This window comes from Glandiceps talaboti, chromosome 15, assembly GCF_964340395.1.
Source record: "Glandiceps talaboti chromosome 15, keGlaTala1.1, whole genome shotgun sequence".
In the NCBI taxonomy this organism is placed as follows: domain Eukaryota; kingdom Metazoa; phylum Hemichordata; class Enteropneusta; family Spengelidae; genus Glandiceps; species Glandiceps talaboti.
The window spans coordinates 15057720-15081893 of record NC_135563.1 but is presented as its reverse complement, the minus strand read 5'-3'; the positions used below and the strand labels follow the sequence as shown (position 1 = coordinate 15081893).

At 34.4% G+C, this 24174-nt stretch overlaps 1 protein-coding gene across 1 annotated transcript in view; it reads left to right on the top strand.

The window, feature by feature from the left end:
• LOC144446444 (putative E3 ubiquitin-protein ligase HECTD2) overlaps positions 1 to 23808 on the top strand; it is a 46104-nt gene extending 22296 nt beyond the window's left edge. The window contains exons 6-18 of the mRNA XM_078136206.1: positions 3270 to 3379; positions 5649 to 5797; positions 6339 to 6462; positions 8352 to 8448; positions 14519 to 14626; positions 16084 to 16216; positions 17352 to 17440; positions 19321 to 19482; positions 19728 to 19802; positions 20130 to 20217; positions 20931 to 21153; positions 21809 to 21952; positions 22536 to 23808. Of these exons, the coding sequence (XP_077992332.1) occupies positions 3270 to 3379; positions 5649 to 5797; positions 6339 to 6462; positions 8352 to 8448; positions 14519 to 14626; positions 16084 to 16216; positions 17352 to 17440; positions 19321 to 19482; positions 19728 to 19802; positions 20130 to 20217; positions 20931 to 21153; positions 21809 to 21952; positions 22536 to 22656 (1623 nt within the window). The 3' untranslated portion in view covers positions 22657 to 23808. The remainder of the gene's footprint in view (positions 1 to 3269; positions 3380 to 5648; positions 5798 to 6338; positions 6463 to 8351; positions 8449 to 14518; positions 14627 to 16083; positions 16217 to 17351; positions 17441 to 19320; positions 19483 to 19727; positions 19803 to 20129; positions 20218 to 20930; positions 21154 to 21808; positions 21953 to 22535) is intronic.
• Positions 23809 to 24174: the final 366 nt, after the last annotated feature.

The window sequence follows — 24174 nt, the reverse complement described above, 5'->3', positions numbered from 1 at the left end:
AGTGAGTTATAAATACTCAGCTGTTTGGTCAGAGAGGAAATTAAACTCTTACAATAGTCTACAGTTGAAAAAGCGGCAGTAATATCCAAACTTTCATAAAGATACACACAGTAGAGCAAAGTAGATGTTTGCTTTTACAGAAGGTAGCCTGTTCATTACCGCACTGTTGAGCTACATCGTTTGCTGGTCGTACCTCCTAGCCCTCGTAATCAACAGGGCTAGGTGGTACAACCAACTAACGATATATCTCAACAGCACAGAAAAGGTTGAAGGCAATTTATTTTATATAATAGCAAGGTTTTATGGACACCCCTGTATTCCTCAGTAGCAGTGTCCACAATATTATAGCCAGGCTACATGGATACCCTTGAGTTCCCAGAAATGTCCATAATAAACAGGTTTCTCCATTGACAACTTAAATTCCCAGAAATGACATGTCCATAATTGTATTTTATGAATAGGTTTCTTCATTGACATCCTTGAATTCACAGAAATGTCCATAATATTCAGCTTTCATGGACACAGGATTCCCAGGAAATTCCATAGTAGACAGGTTTCATGGCCACCACTAGATTCCAAGAAATGTCCATAATAGACAGGTTTCACGGCCTCCACTAGATTCCAAGAAATGTCCATAATAGACAGGTTTCATGGCCACCATTAGATTCCAAGAAATGTCCATAATAGTCAGCTTTCATGGCCACAGGATTCCCAAGAAATTCTATAATAGAAAGGTTTCGTGGCCACCACTAGATTCCAAGAAATGTCCATAATAGACAGATTTCATGGCCACCACTAGATTCCAAGAAATGTCCATAATAGACAGGTTTCATGGCTTCCACTAGATTCCAAGAAATGTCCATAATAGACAGGTTTCATGGCTTCCACTAGATTCCAAGAAATGTCCATAATAGACAGGTTTCATGGCCACCACTAGATTCCAAGAAATGTCCATAATAGACAGGTTTCACGGCCTCCACTAGATTCCAAGAAATGTCCATAATAGACAGGTTTCGTGGCCACCATTAGATTCCAAGACATGTCCATAATAGACAGGTTTCGTGGCCACCATTAGATTCCAAGAAATGTCCATAATAGACAGGTTTCACGGCCTCCACTAGATTCCAAGAAATGTCCATAATAGACAGGTTTCGTGGCCACCATTAGATTCCAAGAAATGTCCATAATAGACAGGTTTCGTGGCCACCATTAGATTCCAAGAAATGTCCATAATAGACAGGTTTCACGGCCTCCACTAGATTCCAAGAAATGTCCATAATAGACAGGTTTCGTGGCCACCACTAGATTCCAAGAAATGTCCATAATAGACAGGTTTCGTGGCCACCACTAGATTCCAAGAAATGTCCATAATAGACAGGTTTCATGGCCACCACTAGATTCCAAGACATACTAACTATTTTGACCTATATGATTGTAATAGTAAAACTTAGTCTATTATTTATTACTTGTATATTATATTATATTATATTCATGTTGACAGTCAGTGTATAAAAGTAAAAAGTTTGAATTGTATTTCTTGTTGTGGTAGTCATAGTTTGTGTTCATCACTTTGTTGTTTGTAGGAAACTGTTTCTGACAGAAGAATTCTGATATTGTACTTCAAGAACACTGCAATATTGTAGAATATACTGTTTTGATATATGCATATATTTCTTCTCAAACTTTGTTGAAATCCCTTTCTAAGCAACTTGGCCTTGATAGAAGTCTAGAATTCTAGCATATAAAGATACCTCAGTAATACCAGTTATACATCGATGACTTCTTTTTCATTCAGTAGTGTTTTTTTTTAAAGATATCATCATTTCTTTGTCGTCATTTACTTTTTAATTCATTAATTGATATTACTGCAGTTTTTTTTTTAATTAACTACAGTACATACTCAGTGAAATTGAAAAAATATGTTACTGACATATGGTGAGGTCTAAATGTCAATTGACAACTTCCCATAAATAACGACACTAAATTATTATTGGTGTGTAAAGCCATGATGATAGATTTTATTACCACAATCCCTTCATCATAGTCACTCTATCTAATGATAGAAGGAGCACAACCATGTAGTAAAAGATTACAAATTTGTGAGGATGTGTAACATAAAATTGCTTTGGAAATAAATTGTTTAAACTTAAATTTAGCTGTTACTTTGTTCAAGAACACTCCAACCCATTCTTAGTTAAAGTTAAGAAGAAAAAACAAGTGACCAAACAAATGTTATCAAAATTAAGACATTGTTAGAATCCAATATGGCTGCCAATGTGAAAAACAAAGATTTTTGATGATTTCCTTGAAAACAAGATGATGGACATCTAGTTTCTTGAAACTGTATTGTTTTAAAAAGACCAGAAATAAGCTTCCATATGTGTAGCAAAGATTGGAGAGGTGATAAAAACTTGATTTTTAAAAATGTTTTTGTTAAATTTGTCTCCCTGAGGTGCATTCTGGGTTTAATGCATAATCATATACAATTTCAGTGCCAGCCTTTAGTTATTCGACATCGATACTCTTCTGTTTGTTTTGCTATTTTGCCGGCAGATATGACACAGTAATTATGTCTTTTGCATCAATTGTGCCACCTGTGGTACTGTATTCTCTTTGCTTGCTATCATTGTAAATATCAAATGAATCTCAACCCATAGAGTGCCATGTATAAGTATGTCAGCAAGACCTTATAGACACCATAAAAACTTTCCTCTTTACATCCTATGACCATAGGCAAAGTCACTGAAACTTGAAAGGAAGAAATAGAATTCAAAATCCAATGTTATCTTGCCGATGGATACATATTGAAATTTGTATGAATGTCTTTAAGTTCTTGAAATAGTTAGTAACAGGATCAACAGTTTCAATGTAGTGCAGTGGGATAATGAAAAATGTTTTCCCTCCGGGGGTAACTAGACTTGTTTAAGTGTCTGGCCAGCTTCGTTTCATTCTTTATTTGAATAAGAATTTTTTTAAAACACAGCTGTGTCCTTTTGTGTATAGGCCTATTGATAAGTAATTGCAAAACAGTCAGGTGAATGTGTAAGCCCTTGGAGACTGAAAAATAAAAGTTGAGGACATTTTCCTCTGAAATATTAAAAATGAATAACAAATTCAAAACATTTGAGGAATTTGAGACTTAATAATAAGTGTGACATTTTGAAGAATTTTAGTTGACATATATAAATAGTTATTTTCTGCCAATTTGATAAATAGATTTCCGTGCTTTTTTTTCAAATACTGATGACTTTTTTCCTTCTTGTCTACAGAATCCCCAGTTTACAGGATCTACAACGTATGTCATATTTGCACATTTACTTCGTCAAATGGCTGCTTTGAGTGATCAAGACCACCATTATCTAGTACACTGGTTTAAAAGGTAAGTCTTTAAGATTAGTAGATTAGATTCCAGACACCTGCCAGTGACAATGACATCCCCAGGTGTTCTTTTCTAGTTACTTTCTTTATACATATTAGACATTCAGGAGTACAGTAGGAACTAGCTAGCGGTGACTTCCCCAGCTGCTCTTTTCTGGTTACTTTCCACTTAGATGTTAAGGAGCGCATACACATAGGAGCTACCTGGCAGTGAACTCCCCAGGTAGCCTATACTCCTTACAGCTAATGGTGATCTCCCCAGGTGCAAATTATACTTGTGTAGAGTAGTCCCCACCCAAAGATAACCAAATGTGTTGTTGTGTTATGTATTTGTTGCTATTTTTAGTACCTGGATATTTAGATTCTGTTTATCAGAACAATGAAACACTTGATTTCTAAGATTTTTTGCCTTTGTTCTACATATCTCCAGAATGTTAGAGTTTGGTAACATATCATCAAATTTGTTAGGTTTAAAACTCAGAGACTTGGCTATCTGGTTTGACAATATCATTTCCTGGAACAAAAAATCTGTCAATCTAGTGTGTTGTCAGCCAGATAGCCAGGTCCATTGTTGAGAGCTTACTACAGAATTCTATATTTCTGTCAAGTCTCTCAGTAGCCACATTAAAAACCTTAGTTTAACTCCTGCCTGATCAGTATTACATGTAATGTCGTTTCTAAAAACTGACAAAAATACAAGCAAAACAACGAACTTCTGTTCCAGCGAAAAACAACTTAAAATAAACTATTTGTAAATAGCTTTAACTTTGTCTATGTAGTTAAAAGGATTTTTAAGATTAAAAAAATCCAATGATATACTTATTTACATGTACATGTATCTGATATTATCATGTGATTCAGGTATTTGCACTAGTCTACATTAGCATATAACTGTCAAAGCCCTTTTTTCTGTTTGTATAAACCAAGCCTTTCACCTGGATACAATTCATGGGGGAAACATAAAGATTGCATTGTTAAGTATTGACCTGTATTGATCAGGAGTGGAAACTGCTTTTATACATTCCCCTATGTAAAAAGAGTAAATCAATATAGACAGCTGAATTAGTACAATTGAGACCCATCAAGTCATTGTGAATATTCAATGTATCCACCGTGTTACAAGAACTGCACAGTATTATATCCTAAAGTGCACTTCAACTACTTCCTTGCAGGTTTTGAATTTACAAGAAAAGCAGTCATTTTGAAAAATAGAAAGTTTAAAAAAATAAATATTTGTCATTCTCGCATTAAACCAGAGCTATTATTTCTTTGTTAGAAAATGCAGAGTAAAAGCAAATATTGCAACACTTTTTACATATTAGTTTGTTCAATGTAGGACTTCCTTTCTGTCTGGATATGCAAAGACAGTCTGAATATATTTTTGTTTGTCCTGAGTTTTACAACACAAAACTTGTAATAATATCATTAGCAGCTTCATCTGTTTTTGTTTTGTTTTGGTATTTAGGGTATGTGGCCAGAGTATAACTGTAATTGCGTATCTTGGTGTTGTGTTATAACATTGTAGTTTGTGAAAAGATCAATTTACTAAATTACTGTCGAATGGGATGTAGTTTTATGTTAAAGATGTCTTATAATATCTTTTCTTTGTGCACTAAGTCAGTTGAAGGTTATAGAATACAACACACTTTACAAAGATGGCTGCCTATCTATCATGACTGCTGGGTTGCCATCTTTTAATAGAGCAGCCATCTTTACAAATTTTATCAAGCAAAAGTGTCACTTTACTATGATCATGTCTTGGAAATATGACATTTTATATTCGGATCACCAAGTATGTTGGATTAGCAAGATGCTACTATATCAAATTCTACATCATTTTCACATCAGGAAAACTTCCACTGAATTGACATACACAGTTAAATATGATAAAATATCACTTTCATAATCAATTTGCTATCTAGTCTAGTGTAAAATAGTTTTGGAGAAACAATGTTTGACAATAACCCAAAATCAGCAATATTTTAATAGTATATCCAACCAGCTGCTCGCTGGGGACCAACTTAGCTGAGATTGACTGGGCCAAGGCACATTAATGGTTCAAATCTTGCCCAAGGACTTGAGCTATTCACAAACAAATGATAACAATGAGACTTGAAACCTGCAGATTCCAAGTTAGCCACTCTAGCCCATTCATGATATCATGACTCCATGACAGAAGTCAGTTTAGCCTGTATAACCAATCTTGGTAAATTATATCATCAATTTTGAGCTAACAGTAAATCTTATTTTCTCTCTTTTTTATTTCTCAGATTACCAACGGATAAATTCAAGTCAGTAGTCCATAAGTTAATACAATTCATATCAATACGGCTATTTCCACCAGCTCCAGCAGATCTTCCACCAATGACTAAATGTTCCTGGTGGATTCCTTCAGCTACCAAAGTCTTAGCTTTACTCAGTGAGTTTTTCTAGTTATATCTACTCTCACGTCATCAGCAGTAACTAGAACATGACCTGCTGTATATCTATCAAATCTGAATCATTTTCATCATGTTACGAAGTTTATTGGGAATAATTATAAGGGGGCTTTAACATCTTTGTCACCTGGTTAAGGGGGGGGGGGGGGCACCTGTGGTGCATTTCTGTTGGAAGTAGTCTTCTGAAAAGGTGGCAAGTTAACCAAATATGCAAATATATCCTGGTTCTCATACGTTCACCTGTAATTGCCATTTTTAGCACAGCTGATCTAAGGTTCAGTACAACTAAGAGATCAGAGTAATTTCTCTAGTTCTGTTGACTCATACAGACCTTCCTTACCATTACAAGTGGTGACATGGTACAGTTTATAATACCAAGTTGTAGGTTGTTATAATAATAAGGGTTATGATCTGATCAACCTCTCCAGGCTACCCCTTACCTGTAATTTTAAGATTTCATACAATCTGGAAAATACAAGGGATCAATTTCTGATCATATCATATTGTCACTTTTTTTTCCAGATGCTGCCAATACATTATCCATGCCAACCCTGATTCCGTACATTGATTTCTACAACGCTACTCTAGATAATATGGATTTGATGTCGGAATATTATGCCTGGCAGAATCCTTCACAGAATCAAACGTAAGTGTACTTTTCCATTGATCCCACTGAAAGCAAAGGCATGTTTGTCGGCTTCTTTACAGCTTTGTCGGTATCTATTTTTCTGCGAAATCCTAACCTCTTCATGACATTATAAGCAACTATATAGTTCATGTGAATATAAGTACTCCACCACTATGGCATGTAAAACTCAATAAAACCCAACATTGTCAGAAAAATCAACATTTCTTACTTGAAAAAACATGATAGTTGTATGACAGGAGATATACTCAGAAGTACCTTGTTTGTAAAAGTCAGCTAGTTGTCTAGTTTTCCTATGTTAAAGGAGAAGTCCAGTCACACTTATTTCTGTCATGTATTAATTATTGCTATCAACTTTTGTATGGTTTTTTGATGAGGGAATAGCACCTTGGTAACTTATTCAAATGTGAAATCTTGCCTGTCTGCACTTGACATTTGTTTGGCTATTTTAGGGATTTTCTGCAAGAGTTATGGGACAATGGTGATGGCACCCACACACACATATGCACACTCTCTCTCTATCTCACAACACTCTCATGCACTCTTTCACAGACATACACAGACACATGCACAGATACCCAAACAGTCACACACACACACACACACACACACACACACACACACACACACACACACACACACGCACACACACACACACACATGCATGCACAGACACAAACACCCAGACACACACAGAGACAGACAGACAGACAGACAGACACACACACACACAGAGACAGACAGACAGACAGACAGACACACACACAGACTTTCATGTGTGCAAGAAATGTTATTCCCACACTTTTTGTTCAGTACAATTCTCCACTCTCAATACCAATTAAATGTTACTTTCTCTTCAATCATCCATATGTCAGTAACAATATATTGAAATAGTGATACACTAATTTACTTTATAAGCACTTTGGCAGTAAAGTATATCGTACACATATTAACACATGTATATAGTTCATATTAGCATCCACAGTTTGACACTAAGTATGGCGTACACATTTAAACACATGTATATAGTTCATATTAGCAACTATACTCTCATTTGTATACCAGCATTTTATGCTTGGACTTTGGCCTTTTATATATTATTAAATCATTTTAAATAGTTATATTATTAGGGACGATCACACAAGCTCAATAAACGAACTTCAGAACTTTGTTGAGGGGAGGGGGCGTGGCATCAATTTTATTGCTGTACATAATTTTTGCACGGCTAACCAAATTTCATGCTTTCTGGGATAACAGATTCTGTATTTACTACTGAGATCCTGTTAATAAGTTGATTGAAATTTACTATACAGTGCTGGGTTTCCAGTAGTATTTTAATGTGTCAACCTACCAGTGCATCATTGCATCGATCATAGTGGTGTGACCGCTAAAATTTTCATCATGGACATGGTTTACAACATAATGTCACACTTGTGAATGTTCCTGTAGAAGGAGGGAGAGGGGGTTCTTAAACAAATGAAGATCGTTTTTTGAGCTTGTGCGATATTGTGCAATCGTTCCTTAGGCTTTCAGAGAGTGTTCTGTTTTTTATGTTTCCAACCATAGTCTAGAGGCTATCCATGGCATTGGATTTCTTTTTGAAGAGAGATCTTGAAGCCACAGATATATAGCCTCTAGATTATCCCAAACATATAGCTTGTGCTATGAATTTCATGTTAGGAAAGCAAGCCAATTTTAAAGTACATCTTTTATTCAATTGATTTCTATATTTGATAAATCGGACACAAAAATATATTATGTTAGAATGTAGTTTTGTTATATTCAGAGTATGGTAATAGCATTTTTAATAACAGGAATGTTCTCAAGAAAATAAAATCACAGAAGGCAACTGATGATATACAAAAATATGTTTTGGTTTATTTTTGTAGATTTTCCTTTTGTCAGTATCCTTTTATCCTGAGCCTGGCAGCCAAAAGAACAATCATGCAGAGAGACTCAGAACAACAAATGATAGTCATGGCCAGGGTAAGTTATCATTTCTATTTTGTGAACTCTGAGCTTTGAACTTTGTACTTATGAAGACCAGCCCACTTAGTGATTTTAGATCTATTAAATGTACCCTAGAGAGCCCCTCAACTTGGTTGATTTTGGTTATGTCCTCTCATCGCTTGGTTAGACTTTTCTCCAATGCTTCTGTGTTCAAAGTTAAAAGTAGATTATGATCGAGCTTAATCCACTGAGATATATCTTTTAGAGTCCATCATGAAGTCTTTTCATTTGTAATTAACTGATCCAGTCTACCAACTATGTTTATGGTTCACGGCTCTACCAATGGTTTCTGCTGCACTTTCACTCGCTATGCTTAAGAAAGTACGGCCGCAGAGAACACTGCAAGCACTCGAGCAAATACCCTGAGTACGCAGAGTACAACACACTTGCATTCACATGTCATGAGGTTGTCATGTTATTGTATAACAAACAGGAGACAACTGGAGTGTTGTGTTCAAACTTCAAATATACCTCACTTTCAATTAAACTTGTATGATTTAGCTACAGAAATAATATTACGATATCAGGTAATATTGTCCCCTGTATTAAAAGTCGACCTGATGTAAAACATCAGTATGTTTATCTTATACCACCTGCAGTGTTTACTATTCTGTATGACGCAAACTACAGTGTCATAACATAGCCTGGACAATCAATACAACTTCCTTGCCTTTCATACCTGAAGACAAAACCTTTATGACGCCATTGAAATAACTGTGTTCCAAAGAAAGGTTTTCATGGTTCATATACCATACCTCATTTGAATACCTCGTTCATTATAATCTGAAAGGCGATGAATTTTGAAGACTCCACACTCTACAGTAACTCTCGTCTACTACTGTACTACACTACACTCTACAGTAACTCTCATCTACTACTGTACTCCACTACACTCTACAGTAACTCTCATCTACTACTGTACTCCACCATACTCTACAGTAACTCTCATCTACTACTGTACTCCACCATACTCTACAGTAACTCTCATCTACTACTGTACTCCACCATACTTTACAGTAACTCTCATCTACTACTGTACTTCACCATACTCTACAGTAACTCTCATCTACTACTGTACTCCACCATACTTTACAGTAACTCTCATCTACTACTGTGCTCCACCATACTCTACAGTAACTCTCATCTACTACTGTACTCCACCATACTCTACAGTAACTCTCATCTACTACTGTACTCCACCATACTTTACAGTAACTCTCATCTACTACTGTACTTCACCATACTCTACAGTAACTCTCATCTACTACTGTACTCCACCATACTCTACAGTAACTCTCATCTACTACTGTACTCCACCATACTCTACAGTAACTCTCATCTACTACTGTACTCCACCATACTCTACAGTAACTCTCATCTACTACTGTACTCCACCATACTCTACAGTAACTCTCATCTACTACTGTACTCCACCATACTTTACAGTAACTCTCATCTACTACTGTACTCCACCATACTCTACAGTAACTCTCATCTACTACTGTGCTCCACCATACTCTACAGTAACTCTCATCTACTACTGTACTCCACCATACTCTACAGTAACTCTCATCTACTACTGTGCTCCACCATACTTTACAGTAACTCTCATCTACTACTGTACTCCACCATACTCTACAGTAACTCTCATCTACTACTGTACTCCACCATACTCTACAGTAACTCTCATCTACTACTGTACTCCACCATACTCTACAGTAACTCTCATCTACTACTGTACTCCACCATACTCTACAGTAACTCTCATCTACTACTGTACTCCACCATACTTTACAGTAACTCTCATCTACTACTGTACTCCACCATACTCTACAGTAACTCTCATCTACTACTGTACTCCACCATACTCTACAGTAACTCTCATCTACTACTGTACTCCACCATACTCTACAGTAACTCTCATCTACTACTGTACTCCACCATACTCTACAGTAACTCTCATCTACTATAGGTAGAATCCTTTTTTTATTATCTTGCAAATCTTACAAAATTGGAATAAAAGGGTTGTATACACATTTCAGAGCTTTCTTTAGAAACTGAAAGATGATGAATTTTGAAATTGGAGTGAAAATGTTTTGACAAGACGAAGTGTATTTGCACTGTGCTAGATTATTCAAAAAAACTGTTTGATAAGTATATCACCAACAGATAAATCACCATTTACCAAAATCACCAAATCTTGGCCAGATTTTACAAATTTCAATTTTCCAATTTTTGTTAAAATTATGATTTAAAACATATAGGTTGGCTGAAATTTGTGTTTTGTTTAGATTTAGATGCAACTGAAACTCAAGATTGTTCTTGTATTCATGGTGGCTTTATACATCAGAAAAAGCAAATTGTTTGAAATATTTTTTTCATTTGTTTTATATCATTAATGTTAGTTTCTAGTAACTGATGTAAAACCTACAAATAGGGTGTCTGCCTTTCATGGGTATAAAGGCCTGGGATTCAGTCCCAGGTTCTCCTATTTGTGTTATCTTATCAGTGAAGCCAGAAAGATAATTAGAAAAAATTTGTTTTGTTCTGGACAAGACTTTTTCTATAGCTCTGACTTACAACTATTTTTCATACTTGAATTTTAAACCTAATCTGAACTTGGCCTTGGAAAACCGTAATACATCATCTCTTTATTGTATTTTGTTACACTGTATTTGAATAATAGCTACAATGTAGGGATGGTAAATGTTAAATAATTACAACATTATAACGTTGTGAGGTAATTGTTTATTATTTATTGTTATTTGTCATACACAAGGTGAGATTCAAGTTTTAGATTTACATGAGGAGCATTATGTGATTTGTATTCAGCTGTTTGTTTTTTCAGACCATTGTCATTGAGATAGCTAATGTTTAATTGCCAACATGTTGTCTAAAGTGGCACTGTGACAACAAGGAGGAGGGTCTATGTTCCACTCAAAGGAAAATTTACAATTGATAAACGTCTGAATTGAATATTAAACTTCATGTCTACTGGTGATCATACAACTTCAGATGAGTATCGGTTTATGGATCTCTGAAAATGTCAAAATACTCAGAAGACAGAATAAGTAAATTCTTCAGCTGTACACTGGAAAACTTCAGCTCAAAAGTACTTTTGTCTATGTTGTTTGAAAGTCCTTCAGACTTTGTCCCTATTTACAGTTGTCTGTGAGATTAGTAAATCCTTTGTTTCATGAACAAACAGAGAAGTCTTTCTGTACTTTCCCTGTATGAAGTTCCAAAGTTGCTTGGGAACTTTCTTTCTTGTTCACCATGTGTTGAAATTCATTGTGTACACGCACATATTTCCAGTCGTGATTGGCAGTATTAATATTTGATATCTAAAAATTATCTGAGATTTTTAATAAAGGTGTAGTAGATTATGAAAAGTATATAGAATTTCTTACTTGAGTGTTTCTGTAGAAATTTTAATAAAAATGTGAGCCAGTGCAGTCAGCTGGTAAAATCTACAGGTGTTCCCAAGTAATTTTACCATAGTTCCCAAACAAAATTTGAAGAAAAAAAATATTTATTACGCTTCATCATGCTTCAAGTCAAAATTACACAATAATAAAAATTAAAGTAACATGTACAATAGACTACAACAAAACAGAAAGACCATACATATACCCAAAAACACTAGTGACAACATGTACAATAGACTATAACAAAACAGAAAGACCATACATATACCCAAAAACACTAGTGACAACATGTACAAGACTACAACAAAACAGAAAGACCATACATATACCCAAAAACACTAGTGACAACATGTACAATAGACTACAACAAAACAGAAAGACCATACATATACCCAAAAACACTAGTGACAACATGTACAATAGACTACAACAAAACAGAAAGACCATACATATACCCAAAAACACTAGTGACAACATGTACAATAGACTACAACAGAACAGAAAGATCATACATATACCCAAAAACACTAGTGACAACATGTACAATAGACTACAACAAAACAGAAAGACCATACATATATACCCAAAAACACTAGTGACAACATGTACAATAGACTACAACAGGACAGAAAAACCATACATATATACCCAAAAACACTAGTGACAACATGTACAATAGACTACAACAGAACAGAAAGATCATACATATATACCCAAAAACACTAGTGACAAAAAAGAAGTAATGATAATATCAAAACAACAAAATACAGTTGTAAAGGGAATGGACAGATGTGTGCCAAGCACCTCTACTAGTGTCCAACTAACATAAAAAATACCTCAGTTCTAAAGTAAATCATCAAAGTAAATGTACAACAATTGGTAGATTGTATGGGAAACTGTGCAACTTTTACCCCTTCTTACTGTGAGTTACCAGATTTCCTCAACTTTATCAAAAACACTGAGAGACAACTAACTATACAGTCTTAAATTACTTGAGAAAGTTTAGAAAAAAAATGACTCCTTTTAAATTCATTCTACACATTGTTTGCTTTTCATTGAGTTCAGTTGACTGAAAAAAATTTGAAAGAGTGTTTTTCATTAAGATTTATGTCAGGGGGTATGAATATTATGACAGATGAGAAGTAGTCAGTAAGTCATAAATGATGTATCCAATTAATTTGAGACTATTGACAATAATGTGGAGGTTGTAAAATTAATTTATTGAGAAAGCTTGAATACATAAGTATGATTAAATATTTTAAAAGCAACTTGAATATTAATTGGTATTTTTCAAACAAATATGCATGGGTCCCGGGCGTGGATATACCGCGGTATAGTAAATCATACGTACTGTTACATGAAAACAGAGTTCACATATTTGGTAAATATATATAGGGATTAAAATCAGCAATAGATGGTGTACCATTTTATTCGGTTTAAGCAACAGAAATATTTAGGACATCTTGTTGCTATGAGTCTGGAATCAGTATTGACTTAAAGGGTCCTCTCACTACCAATCTGAGATGGGTGACATAAGGGGCCTTGTCAAACCCTGTCAGAGATGATTGACATATTAAGGGGCCTTGTATCTTTGAGTGAGATATTTGATGTTGATACACCTTGAGAGAGTCAATTAAAGTTCTGAAATTTGAATGTTATGCAATTTTGTTCCTTGTTAGTTATTTTTTATTCTCCAAATTGATTTAGTAAGCCCTTTATCTAAGTCTGGGTCAAGATTAAAGCCAGAGGTATCACCATAGCAACAGATATTAATCAAATATCACTTAAAATATTCCATCACAAAATCTTACAACATCCATGCATGTTTATGTTTTTTGATATCAAAAAACATCAGTGATAATTGTCACTGAAAAAAAAATTATCATTATTATTAAAAAATAATAATAATAATTATTATTATTGAAATTATCAGTGATATTTGTTTTGTAGAAATGTACTTGATGAGTAGAAATAATGAGTTTCTGATGATATCTTTGGTATGTTTGCTGTTACAATGAAATCTTGCTGTCAAAGTATAGAAAAAAATGTGGTTCATGAAAAGTTTGATATGTATGGTGTTACAGACAAGTGTTATCGACAAATTACAGCAAATAATGGTGGTTTCTTGAATCTGTTTAACAATTACTACTTAGTCTTCTGTAGCAAAAGTACCCCGGCCAAAAGTATAGTTTATGATAGCTATGATTCAGAATCAGAATCAGAATCAGCATCAGCATCAACATCAGAATCAGCATCAGCATCAGAATCAGAATTAGAATCAGAATTTCCTTATTCATGTTCTAAAATAAACTATATTTATTATACATAACAGTTCTTGTAGCTGAAACAAAAAACAAGCAAACAAAAAACAAACAAACAAACAAAAACAAAAACAATACAAATGATAGCATTATGTATATTACACAAGCATACTAGAAACAACTGCACAATACTATAAAGAATGGCAATGTTTGCTGTTAAGATAGTAGTGGATGGGACAAAAGAGACTTTTACCATAGACAGTGGAGGGATCTATGCTTTTACAGAGAATTCTTGCTGACAAATTACTGAAAAAGTGATGGTTTCTGATACTAATTTGTCTTTGTTTGATGTTACAGCGAAGTCTTGTAGCCAAAGTACAACAGAGAGTGGTTCCTGATATGGGAATGCTGTTTTTAAACATGAAAGTACGGAGGTCTCATCTAGTCAGTGATTCACTTCATGAGGTATGTGATATGGCAACAAATTGTAAAAATATGATATGTTTATGAATGTTCTTAGTCATCCAGGTATGAAGTTAATAATGAAGTCATTATAATCCATCTGGATTTAACTGTTGTTTAGAGTGGTGACAGCTTCACCATATATTACAACTCACGGAATACACTGGTGGGTTTGCTTGGTTGTGGCAATCAGGAATGAAACACAGTTCATGCAAAGACATACAGCAATGACAACACATTTAGAATCAGTAACTTGTCAAAGTATGAACACCATGGAATCATGGATCACATAACCCAGTTTTACTGATTAGAACTTACACATTATATACAATCAAGTGTAAGGGTACAAGCTGTAATGTTAAGATGAAAGTTTATTTGAGAACCTGATTATAACTTCCACAGAATAAACAAACTAATAAGAGTTTCACATGAACCTACATCATTGCTTTCATATCAGTTATCTTATCAGCCTAATTAAATTTGTCTTTGTGTGATGTTTTCTTTTAGCTCACCTCATTTCAAGCAAACGCATCAGTTTTTTTTTGTCACCATATATTATGTAAATAAGAGGGGGCCTTCCGGATTAGGGGAGGCAGATGTAATGTCACAAGTTTGTCTGCACTTTATAATACTGTTATGGGAAAAAATTCACATGACAATTTAATTCTGTCACATGTCACCAGCCAGTATCATCAGATCATTAGACAGTCTGAAGAAGTATCCAGGATAGGACATGAAGTTGTTGCAACTTTAAACAACAGCAATTTCAGTCCTGTAGGATAGATTGTATGTCATTATTCGTGTTGAAATATAATAGAGTTACAAATTTGTTAACGCCATCTTATTGGTAGTTTCAGTTCAGAAAATTTGCTTTCTATTAAGGCAAATCTAAAGCCAACAGTTCTGGTACAGGAACAAGTATGGTGAACAACTTTAGTTGTAAACGGGTACATGTAGAGATATTATGACCCCCCCCCCCCCACTTTTTTTGACCTGCAAATATTTGTCATAAGGTGATGCAAATAAGTCATGTGACCATCTCTGTCATCTTGACTCAGTCAACCATTAATGATTAAAGTATTGAATACAAATAAAAAATAATGGAAACATGTTTGCTGTGTCAGATCTTGCTATAATATGTCAATTACTGCAATTAACACTGAAATATGGTAAGGAAAAGTGATGCTATATCTCTAGGAAATTGTTAAAACTCAATTAAAATTAATTTCATCTTAAATCATTAAAACTGTCAAGTAGACCATGTGACGAACATGGTTCACCATCATACTTATGTTGTACTGCCCTCTAGTGTCAAGAACTAGAAATGAATTTTGAGTAATTTTGATGAAAATTGCATATCTATGTATACATTCTTATTTAAAATGAAATAGTTTTAAAACTTAGATAGTCAAGGAATTGTGAGTTTTAGTTGAATTATTTTTTTTCTTCTTTTTGTTCAGATTGCTCAGAAGAAACATGACTTGAAGAAAAAATTACGAGTCACGTTTGCCGGGGAGCCAGGTTTGGACATGGGTGGTCTTACAAAAGAATGGTTTTTACTTTTATTGAGAAAGATATTCAGAGAAGAATATGGTGAGTTTACTGTCAGTAAATATGTATGTGATGAAAAAATACATTTTGGTAAAAATATTATTTGGTCCTATTTTTACCGATGCTAGTGCTATCACAAAATGTTATGATTATAGATCCCTTAATTTTAGTGTTGATGGCCATGAGATCTATTCAAGTGCACCATGTCAAGAAAATTGATAATAGCATAATTATCTGCATGATAATATGTTACTCTTCCTCTATAGTGAGAATACATTTGAAGATTCTTTATGATTTTTGTATTCTGTTAATGTTGTAAATCATGCAATTTTATCAGCAGACCCAGTACTTAGTAATTCCTAAGATTGTAAAAGCTAGGGGGACGGACTCGACTAGTTGCAAAGACAACTATTTTTCATCTCCCTTTCCTGTGATGAGTACATTGTGTAAAATTGTTATCATAAATTTGATATATTTCTAGGAATAAAAGATTATTATTATTATTATTAATGGTTTTTACATGATTTACTTTACTGGAATGCATCCTGTTAAAAAATTGTCATGTTTCCAAACCAAACCAAACCAGTGATAGAGGGACTGAGTATTTATACGACTAATGGTTAATCACACAAGAAATCAAAGCACATGTTCTAGTATACAATAAAGGTGTCAAAAACAGTTGTACATTATTGTTACAATGTCAGATACAAACAAGTGTAATATTGTACATGTAAATGTCTTACACAGTAGACTCTTTGACCAGTCCTTGGGAGCATTGCTATTAGCTGTTTTGTATGTATGGATATCTACTGAATAATATTACTAGAATATCCTTGTACTGTAGGCCCTCATCAACTACATAGGGCTAATCATTTGTTGACTTGTTACTGCGACTCCGTGTTATTGCGATTGGCAGTAACATGTAACAAATTATTAGCCTTATGTAGTTGATGAGTGCCCACAGTACAATTATGCAGTAGATATCGGTATGTACAAAACAGCCCTTTTAGCAATACGATGCTCCGAGGATTGTGAGAGAGTCTACTTTAATACACAGGTGATAAACTTGAACCTTCGTTTTACACTAACAACAATGGTGCCTTAACTGTTTCATCCAGACAGATCTCATAAACACATCAACATGTTTAAAGTCTTTGTATTTCTCATTTTAATGCAGGAATGTTTTCATATGACCACAAGTCAAGATGTTTTTGGTTCAACAGTGCATGTACCGACTGTAACCAAGAGTTTAACCTGGTTGGTGTTGTATCCTTTTGATTGAAGGCATTTAGTATACTGAGGCTAGATTTAGAAATGTTTACATGTTACTCAGTATATTCATGTTGAATATTCTGATGGTACTTACACTCATGACTGATGTAATTCTTGAAGTCAGATGACAAGATAATAATAGCACAACTGAATTTGAGGTTCAGTAGCCGGGAACATTCCTGAGTGAAAGATTTGCTGTTGCTAAGGTGTTCCTTATCACTCACTCGTTTTCAAAATTGAAACTCATACTGATGAAATCAAGCTTGCCAGGTAACGATTCTAAAGAAGCACACAAAGCAAGGAAACTTTTACTTTATTACATGTAAATAGTGTCTATAGCAATAATGGCAAAGTGAGATAATTACCTCTCTTAAAGCAACAACATGGCTGTTACAGTTTTTTAACATCAGTTGTACTAGAATGCTATTGGTAGTATCTGTTTTATCATTCATGTGGTTTGTTCATCTGGTTGCTCATATCTACATACTGTGTATTCAGTGTTTAATGTAATTTTCATGAAAAAGCTTACAGCAAATTTAGTTATTTTTTTGTGAGCACTTTTTAATTATCCCTTCTCCTTATAAGTACATCATTTTGTAACTCTATTCACACTCAGTCACACCTTAGTATGTTGTCATATCATGTAAATTACAAGAATCACTATGATTTTCATACTTGTCAGACAAGTTGTGGTCATTTTTTTTGCTGAGTTCTTGCCGGGATTTAACCCTGTCAGTCAGGTTTATTTCATGCACCCCTCAAAGGTCATGACCCTTGATGTGTGACAGTTTATAATGAACTTCATTGCCTATGACTCTTGGCATATGTATACTGACATGTACATGATATTGACAATATTATAAATATGATATTGACAGTATTATGATAATAATTATAAATATTATTATTCCCCAATATTTTTCTTGGTTTAGCCGAGGAAAATACAAGTGATCTAAGGGGCCTTGTCACTATGAGTCAAAGATGACTAGTGACGAAACCGCTTAGGTCATGAGTAGTTTTGACTGAATAAAGAAATAATATTGGGAAAAAATATATAAGCGTTCACAATATGTATGAAAATTTGGGATGGAGTAATGGTGAATTTGATTGTTTTGACTCAGAACCAGTGATGTAGACATGTGTTGTGACACAGAATAACAAAGATATAGATTCTATATTTTTGTTCAACTTGGCTTTGCATGGTATAATATATTGCAGTTTAATATGGCATCTATAATCTACACCATCATCAAAACCCTGTATCTCGTATCTATATAATAGTAACAATCTCATCACTTGCAATGTGAAGTAGCACTTAATCATAGCATGAATTCACACTTTTTCAAAGTTCACTCTTATCTAGAGCAATTTGTTGCAAGCATTGAAAATTAAAAATTTATATAAAGTGACATGTTTTTAATTTCATGTTTCTATCTCATACCTGCATGGATGAAGTCACATGGAAAGTTGGTTTGCATAGCAGTTTAATCAGTTAAATGGACCGTATCAAATTATCATGAGGTATAAACTCACCAGTTTGTCATTGTCTGTAGATTGAGTACTTGATGACTTGGTTGGGTTGATGACCAGTTTTTCATTGCCGGTCGATTGTTTGAGTACTTGATGACAAGTAATGATGTCATTCTAACACTCCCAAGGGTGTAGTTAACTACATTATTAATGACAAACACACCAATCTCGAAGAAAAGATCATTAATTCATTATTAGATGAATATCATAACCAGCATGGTTTTTCACAGTCACACAAAGCTAGGCCAATTGTTGAATTTTTAATATGTGATAAAAAGACAGAGAACGAACTGACATTTTCTGTTTTTCAAATATGTATTTGCCTTAACTTAAGTATTTCTCAGTTGATGGGATTGGCTGTGTATAATAGCATTATTTTGGATATTCACTTTCCACCAGTGACTTATAAGAAATTATTGAGTCCAGCTGTGGTGCCGTATAACAATCCTAGAGCTATAGTTGGAAGAGCCAATGTCACTGTGGATGATCTTGCAGGTGCTTTTCCTGTAAGTCAGTTTCTTGTATTAACATTTGTAAAAAATATATTTTTGTTTTCACTGTGATAATAGCAAAGAGTAATATTATATCATTAGATTTGTTGAACAATGCAAACTCAAAATCTGAATAGTTGACAATTTTGCAACTTTCCATGCAAGTTTAGAGCAATGTTTTAAATATAGCAGTGTTGAAACTTATCACTTATAAAACTCATTACTTCATGATTACCTTTTATCTTTTAAAATTTTGCCAGGAACTTTCGCACGGACTGAAGGAAGTGTTGGAATATGAAGGGGATGTGGAAGATGATCTCTGTATGACATTCCAGGTGAGTTCTTAGTTTACTAGAATAGTATGGACTGTGATAATATGTTTACACCACACGCACAAACCAAGTTGAATACGTTCGAACAAAAAATATGGAATTTATGACAGGGCACGTTCATCTCTCAGGTTTAGACCTTAGAGTTATGATGTCATCTGGTAGATATGAACAAATTTTCTGTCAAGTTTTATTTTGCATTAAGACAGCAATGATTGATGGAAAGAATGATAACCTTCATGTTCAGTATCTATTCATGTCGGCATACATCCTGGTGTTCATCCAAAGTGAACTTTGACCTCCCCTGAATCAGTTGGAATTTGTTTCTTACAGATCAATATTCAAGAGTATGGCACAGTGAGACCCCACTCGTTGAAACCAAATGGAGACCAAATACCAGTCACAAACAAAAACCGCAAAGGTAAAAGATATGTTTTGTTTGTCCACTAAATGCACAACAAATTAATAGAACTTTCAAAGAATTCTATCTGGTCCTAAAAGAGGACAGAGGCAAAGCTGATTTTATCTTAGCTGTATTTCTTTATGCTAAGGAGACACAGAAAATTCATTATTTTGACCAACCCTGCTTTGCACAACCTCTCTAAAATACAGTTTAAAATTCACAAAAGCTTAAATTGTCTGTTATACACTCTGGAGAGGCAAGGGAAACAGTGTAGGCCTCAGAATTGTGTGGGCATTGTTTCAAGAGGTGAAGCACCTCATATAATTGATAATCATCCAATTGATAAAAAATGGGTGTGTTCCTTGCCTTCTAGTAACTGCCCTCCAAGCCATCTAGTAGTAATGATAGGAAGTCAGAATGTCACAATGATGATAAAGTAAATTTGTGTGTTCTTTGCCTTCAATTTACTAATGATAGCACCCTCTAGTGGTCACATACATGTTTTGTCAACTGTCACAAATCAAAAGCTAGAGATAGAGATGTTCTTTACAAAGTTAAACTATTTGACTGCATCACAGCAACTTTGGGACTCAACATGTGTTTTTTTACCAATTTTCTCCAGTTTTGTGGCCATTTTAGAACTCCTTTCTCTCAGTCAACAAGAAAATCACCAAAACTTTCCAGTATTTGTTCTATAAATCTACATTGAAATCTTTGTATTTTTGTTTCAGAGTATGTAGATCTGTACGTCAACTATCTACTGAATGATTCCATATATCACCAGTTTGCTGCCTTCTACCACGGATTCCACAGTGTGTGTGCATCCAATGCCCTCATTATGCTAAGGCCTGAAGAAGTCGAAATCCTGGTATGTGGTAATCCAAATCTGAATCTAGAAGAACTGGAGAAAGTAACAACATATGAAGGCTACAGTAGAAATGATCCCACAATAAGGTGAGTTTTAGATCATGTGATTTGTGAATGTTATGTATGCTTGATTTCATTGGCTGTTAGTTGATCATGTGATTTGTGAATGTCACGTATGCTTGTTATCATTGGCTGTTATTTGATCATGTGGTTAATGTGAATGTTATGTACACTTGTTTTCTTCTGTCGTGTTGTTGATGGCACTGGTTTAAACTACTTTCCACTGTGGTTGGGGTTCATCAAACCGCACTGAGTTTGACTTAATTTGTCACTCTGTAAGATGACTTTTATTTTATTCAGTTTGAATTGACTAACAATAAATACATGCAGGTTTTCATTGGGTTGTCTGGTTTCCTTCTGCATGAACACTGAACCCACAAGGGGGAGGCCCTCATTGGATTTCTAGGGGGGACAAATTGATAAGTTAAGTGAAGATTATGAGAGGGAACTTAACCCATCCTGCAAGATAGGAGTGTTACGGAATTGTGTTGTTGTACAGGGTATTATAAGGTAACTTGAGGTATAACACCATCCAAGTCGTACCATCAAACAGACAACACAATCTATTATTTTGTTCATCTTCATCAGCCAAAAAACACGACTGTCTTCATCTGCTTTACACATGCAATTGATAATTGAATTTTTAAAACATTAATATCTTTTCATGTTTCCTTGGTAACAGGTACTTTTGGGAGATAGCCAAGGCCTGTCCTATTCATATGCAGAAGAAGCTACTGTTATTTGCAACAGGCAGTGACCGAATTCCAATTGGTGGAATGTCTGAAATGACCTTCAAGATTATGAGAGTAGACACCTCAACTAGCATGTAAGTTAAATCATCAACAAGTGTTGATTGAAATCAAAAATAAACTTGGAAAATGTGTGTGGACACATGTATGTTACTTTACCATATATAGGCATAACTTTGTGAAGACACGCAGTAAACAATAGTCACTTTCACATATGTATGCTTGGTAATACATGCATACATACATACATACATACATACATACATACATACATACATACATACATACATACATACATACATACATACATACATACATACATGCATGCATGCATGTATACATGCATACATCCATCCATCCATCCATCCATCCATCCATCCAGCCATCCATACACACATCCATACCTGTAGACAGACAGGTTGGTACGTGCAGACAGACAGACAGACAGACAGACAGACAGACACTATCAATTTGGAGTCACTGCATATAGTGTGTGTGGGTTACAAGACTTAGCTTATAAGGATAAGACTGTCACCGTGCCATTGTGAACACTTTCAAGAATTTTACATATTTCAAATCTAACTAGCCGACATCAAGTCACAGAAAAATGAACATTGATGATATTGTATCACTTGAGTTTATGTTTGTTTTCCTTTACAGGTTACCGATGGCACATACATGCTTCAATCAGCTGTGTCTACCACCGTATAAGAATAGAAAACAATTGAAACAAAAACTGACTATAGCTATAGCTAATGCTGAAGGCTTTGGACTGGAGTAGAGTGACCTTTGACCTTAAAAACAAACAAACAAACAAACATTTACTATGTAGCAATGTGACAATCAGGTTAAAAAAAAATAAATGTATATATATATGTAGTAGTTGGCAGTGTTTACTATAATATTGTAGAATTTCTGAATTCAACACAGATCAACCAATTAGTGATGAAATGGTAATGGAGGCTTTATGGAGGTTTACTAAGATAGAAAGAAATTAAAACTATTGTTGATATAAAATATTGAATGAACGTTGGTTTAATTATAGTTTCATTAGGGCTGCTCTCTGAAAGCTTAGGTTCCATAAACTTATAGTGTACTGTTTTGGGACTTCCAATGTTTACATTATCTAGATCACAGGTTGTACACAACAGAGGAACCACTATCACCCACTTGTGTAATCTACTACATTGAAGAGCAGTAGATTTAGTTTGTGTCTATCTTAGTAAACTGAAGCCTTGTTTACCAGAGTTGTAATATTTCATGCACAATGAAAAGATAGGTTGGTCAAATTTTATCAGTTGGTGAGATTTATTGCATGAATTACACCAGATACAGCTTTGATGAAGTCATCATATACATGTTGTTGAGTTGAAGTTAAATGTTTGTCTGTGTTGTTCTTTGAAATTACATGATGTTGTAAACACACTGTAAATTCAAAACATTTTTAGAAAGTGAGATATCTAGAAAATTCTTTTTAAGATTTTAACGTGAATAATGAAAATATCATTTTCTCAAGTAAACATCAGTACAGAAATTGAAATTCTTTTCTTGTTTTGAGCAAAAAAAATGAGAGTAAATATTGATCTACATGGTGGGAAATTTTAGGCAAATGTTTTGTACTGATGTAATATTTTTTTTGGAAAATTGAGAAGAGGACAGAAGCATGTCAATCAGTTCTTGTGTTGTGATAATAATTCAGAGAGAACACAACCTTTAATCAAGAGAAACGATCGGGGAATTGTATTTGGCAATTGAAATATGATGATAATTGTCTTTTGAAAAAATAAACAGTACATAAAGTAGATATTGTATAGATTTACAAGTAGAACTGGTAATGTAAATATACTCTAGAAAATCTTTTAAGATTCAAGATTTTATGGTATTTATTGTTTTGAATTTGTGTGGGACTTTGTGGCAAAACTTTTGTACTGTGCGTTGAATGTAATTTGTATTTCTATGGAGGTATGTTATCTCCAAAGGAAATTTGTTGTCAAATTAAATTTATCTTGAAATGTTGTGTACTGTTTAGAAGCTTTTGTTGGCACCTTGCCAACTGATTAGTGATAGAGTATGCAAATCAAGTCAGCAATATCAATATGATGCATGTAATGATGAACTTTTTCTGTCACGTGTCATCTTTCCAATAAATAGCGCCCCCTGGTGACATTATATAGAAAATAGCAGCTATAAGAAATAGCACCCTCCAGTGTTGAAGATTGGAAACGAATAGTGTGTTCCATTCCTGAAGATTTCCAGAGTTGATTCTCTCAGTGTTTCTCCTCCAAATCACAGCAACATG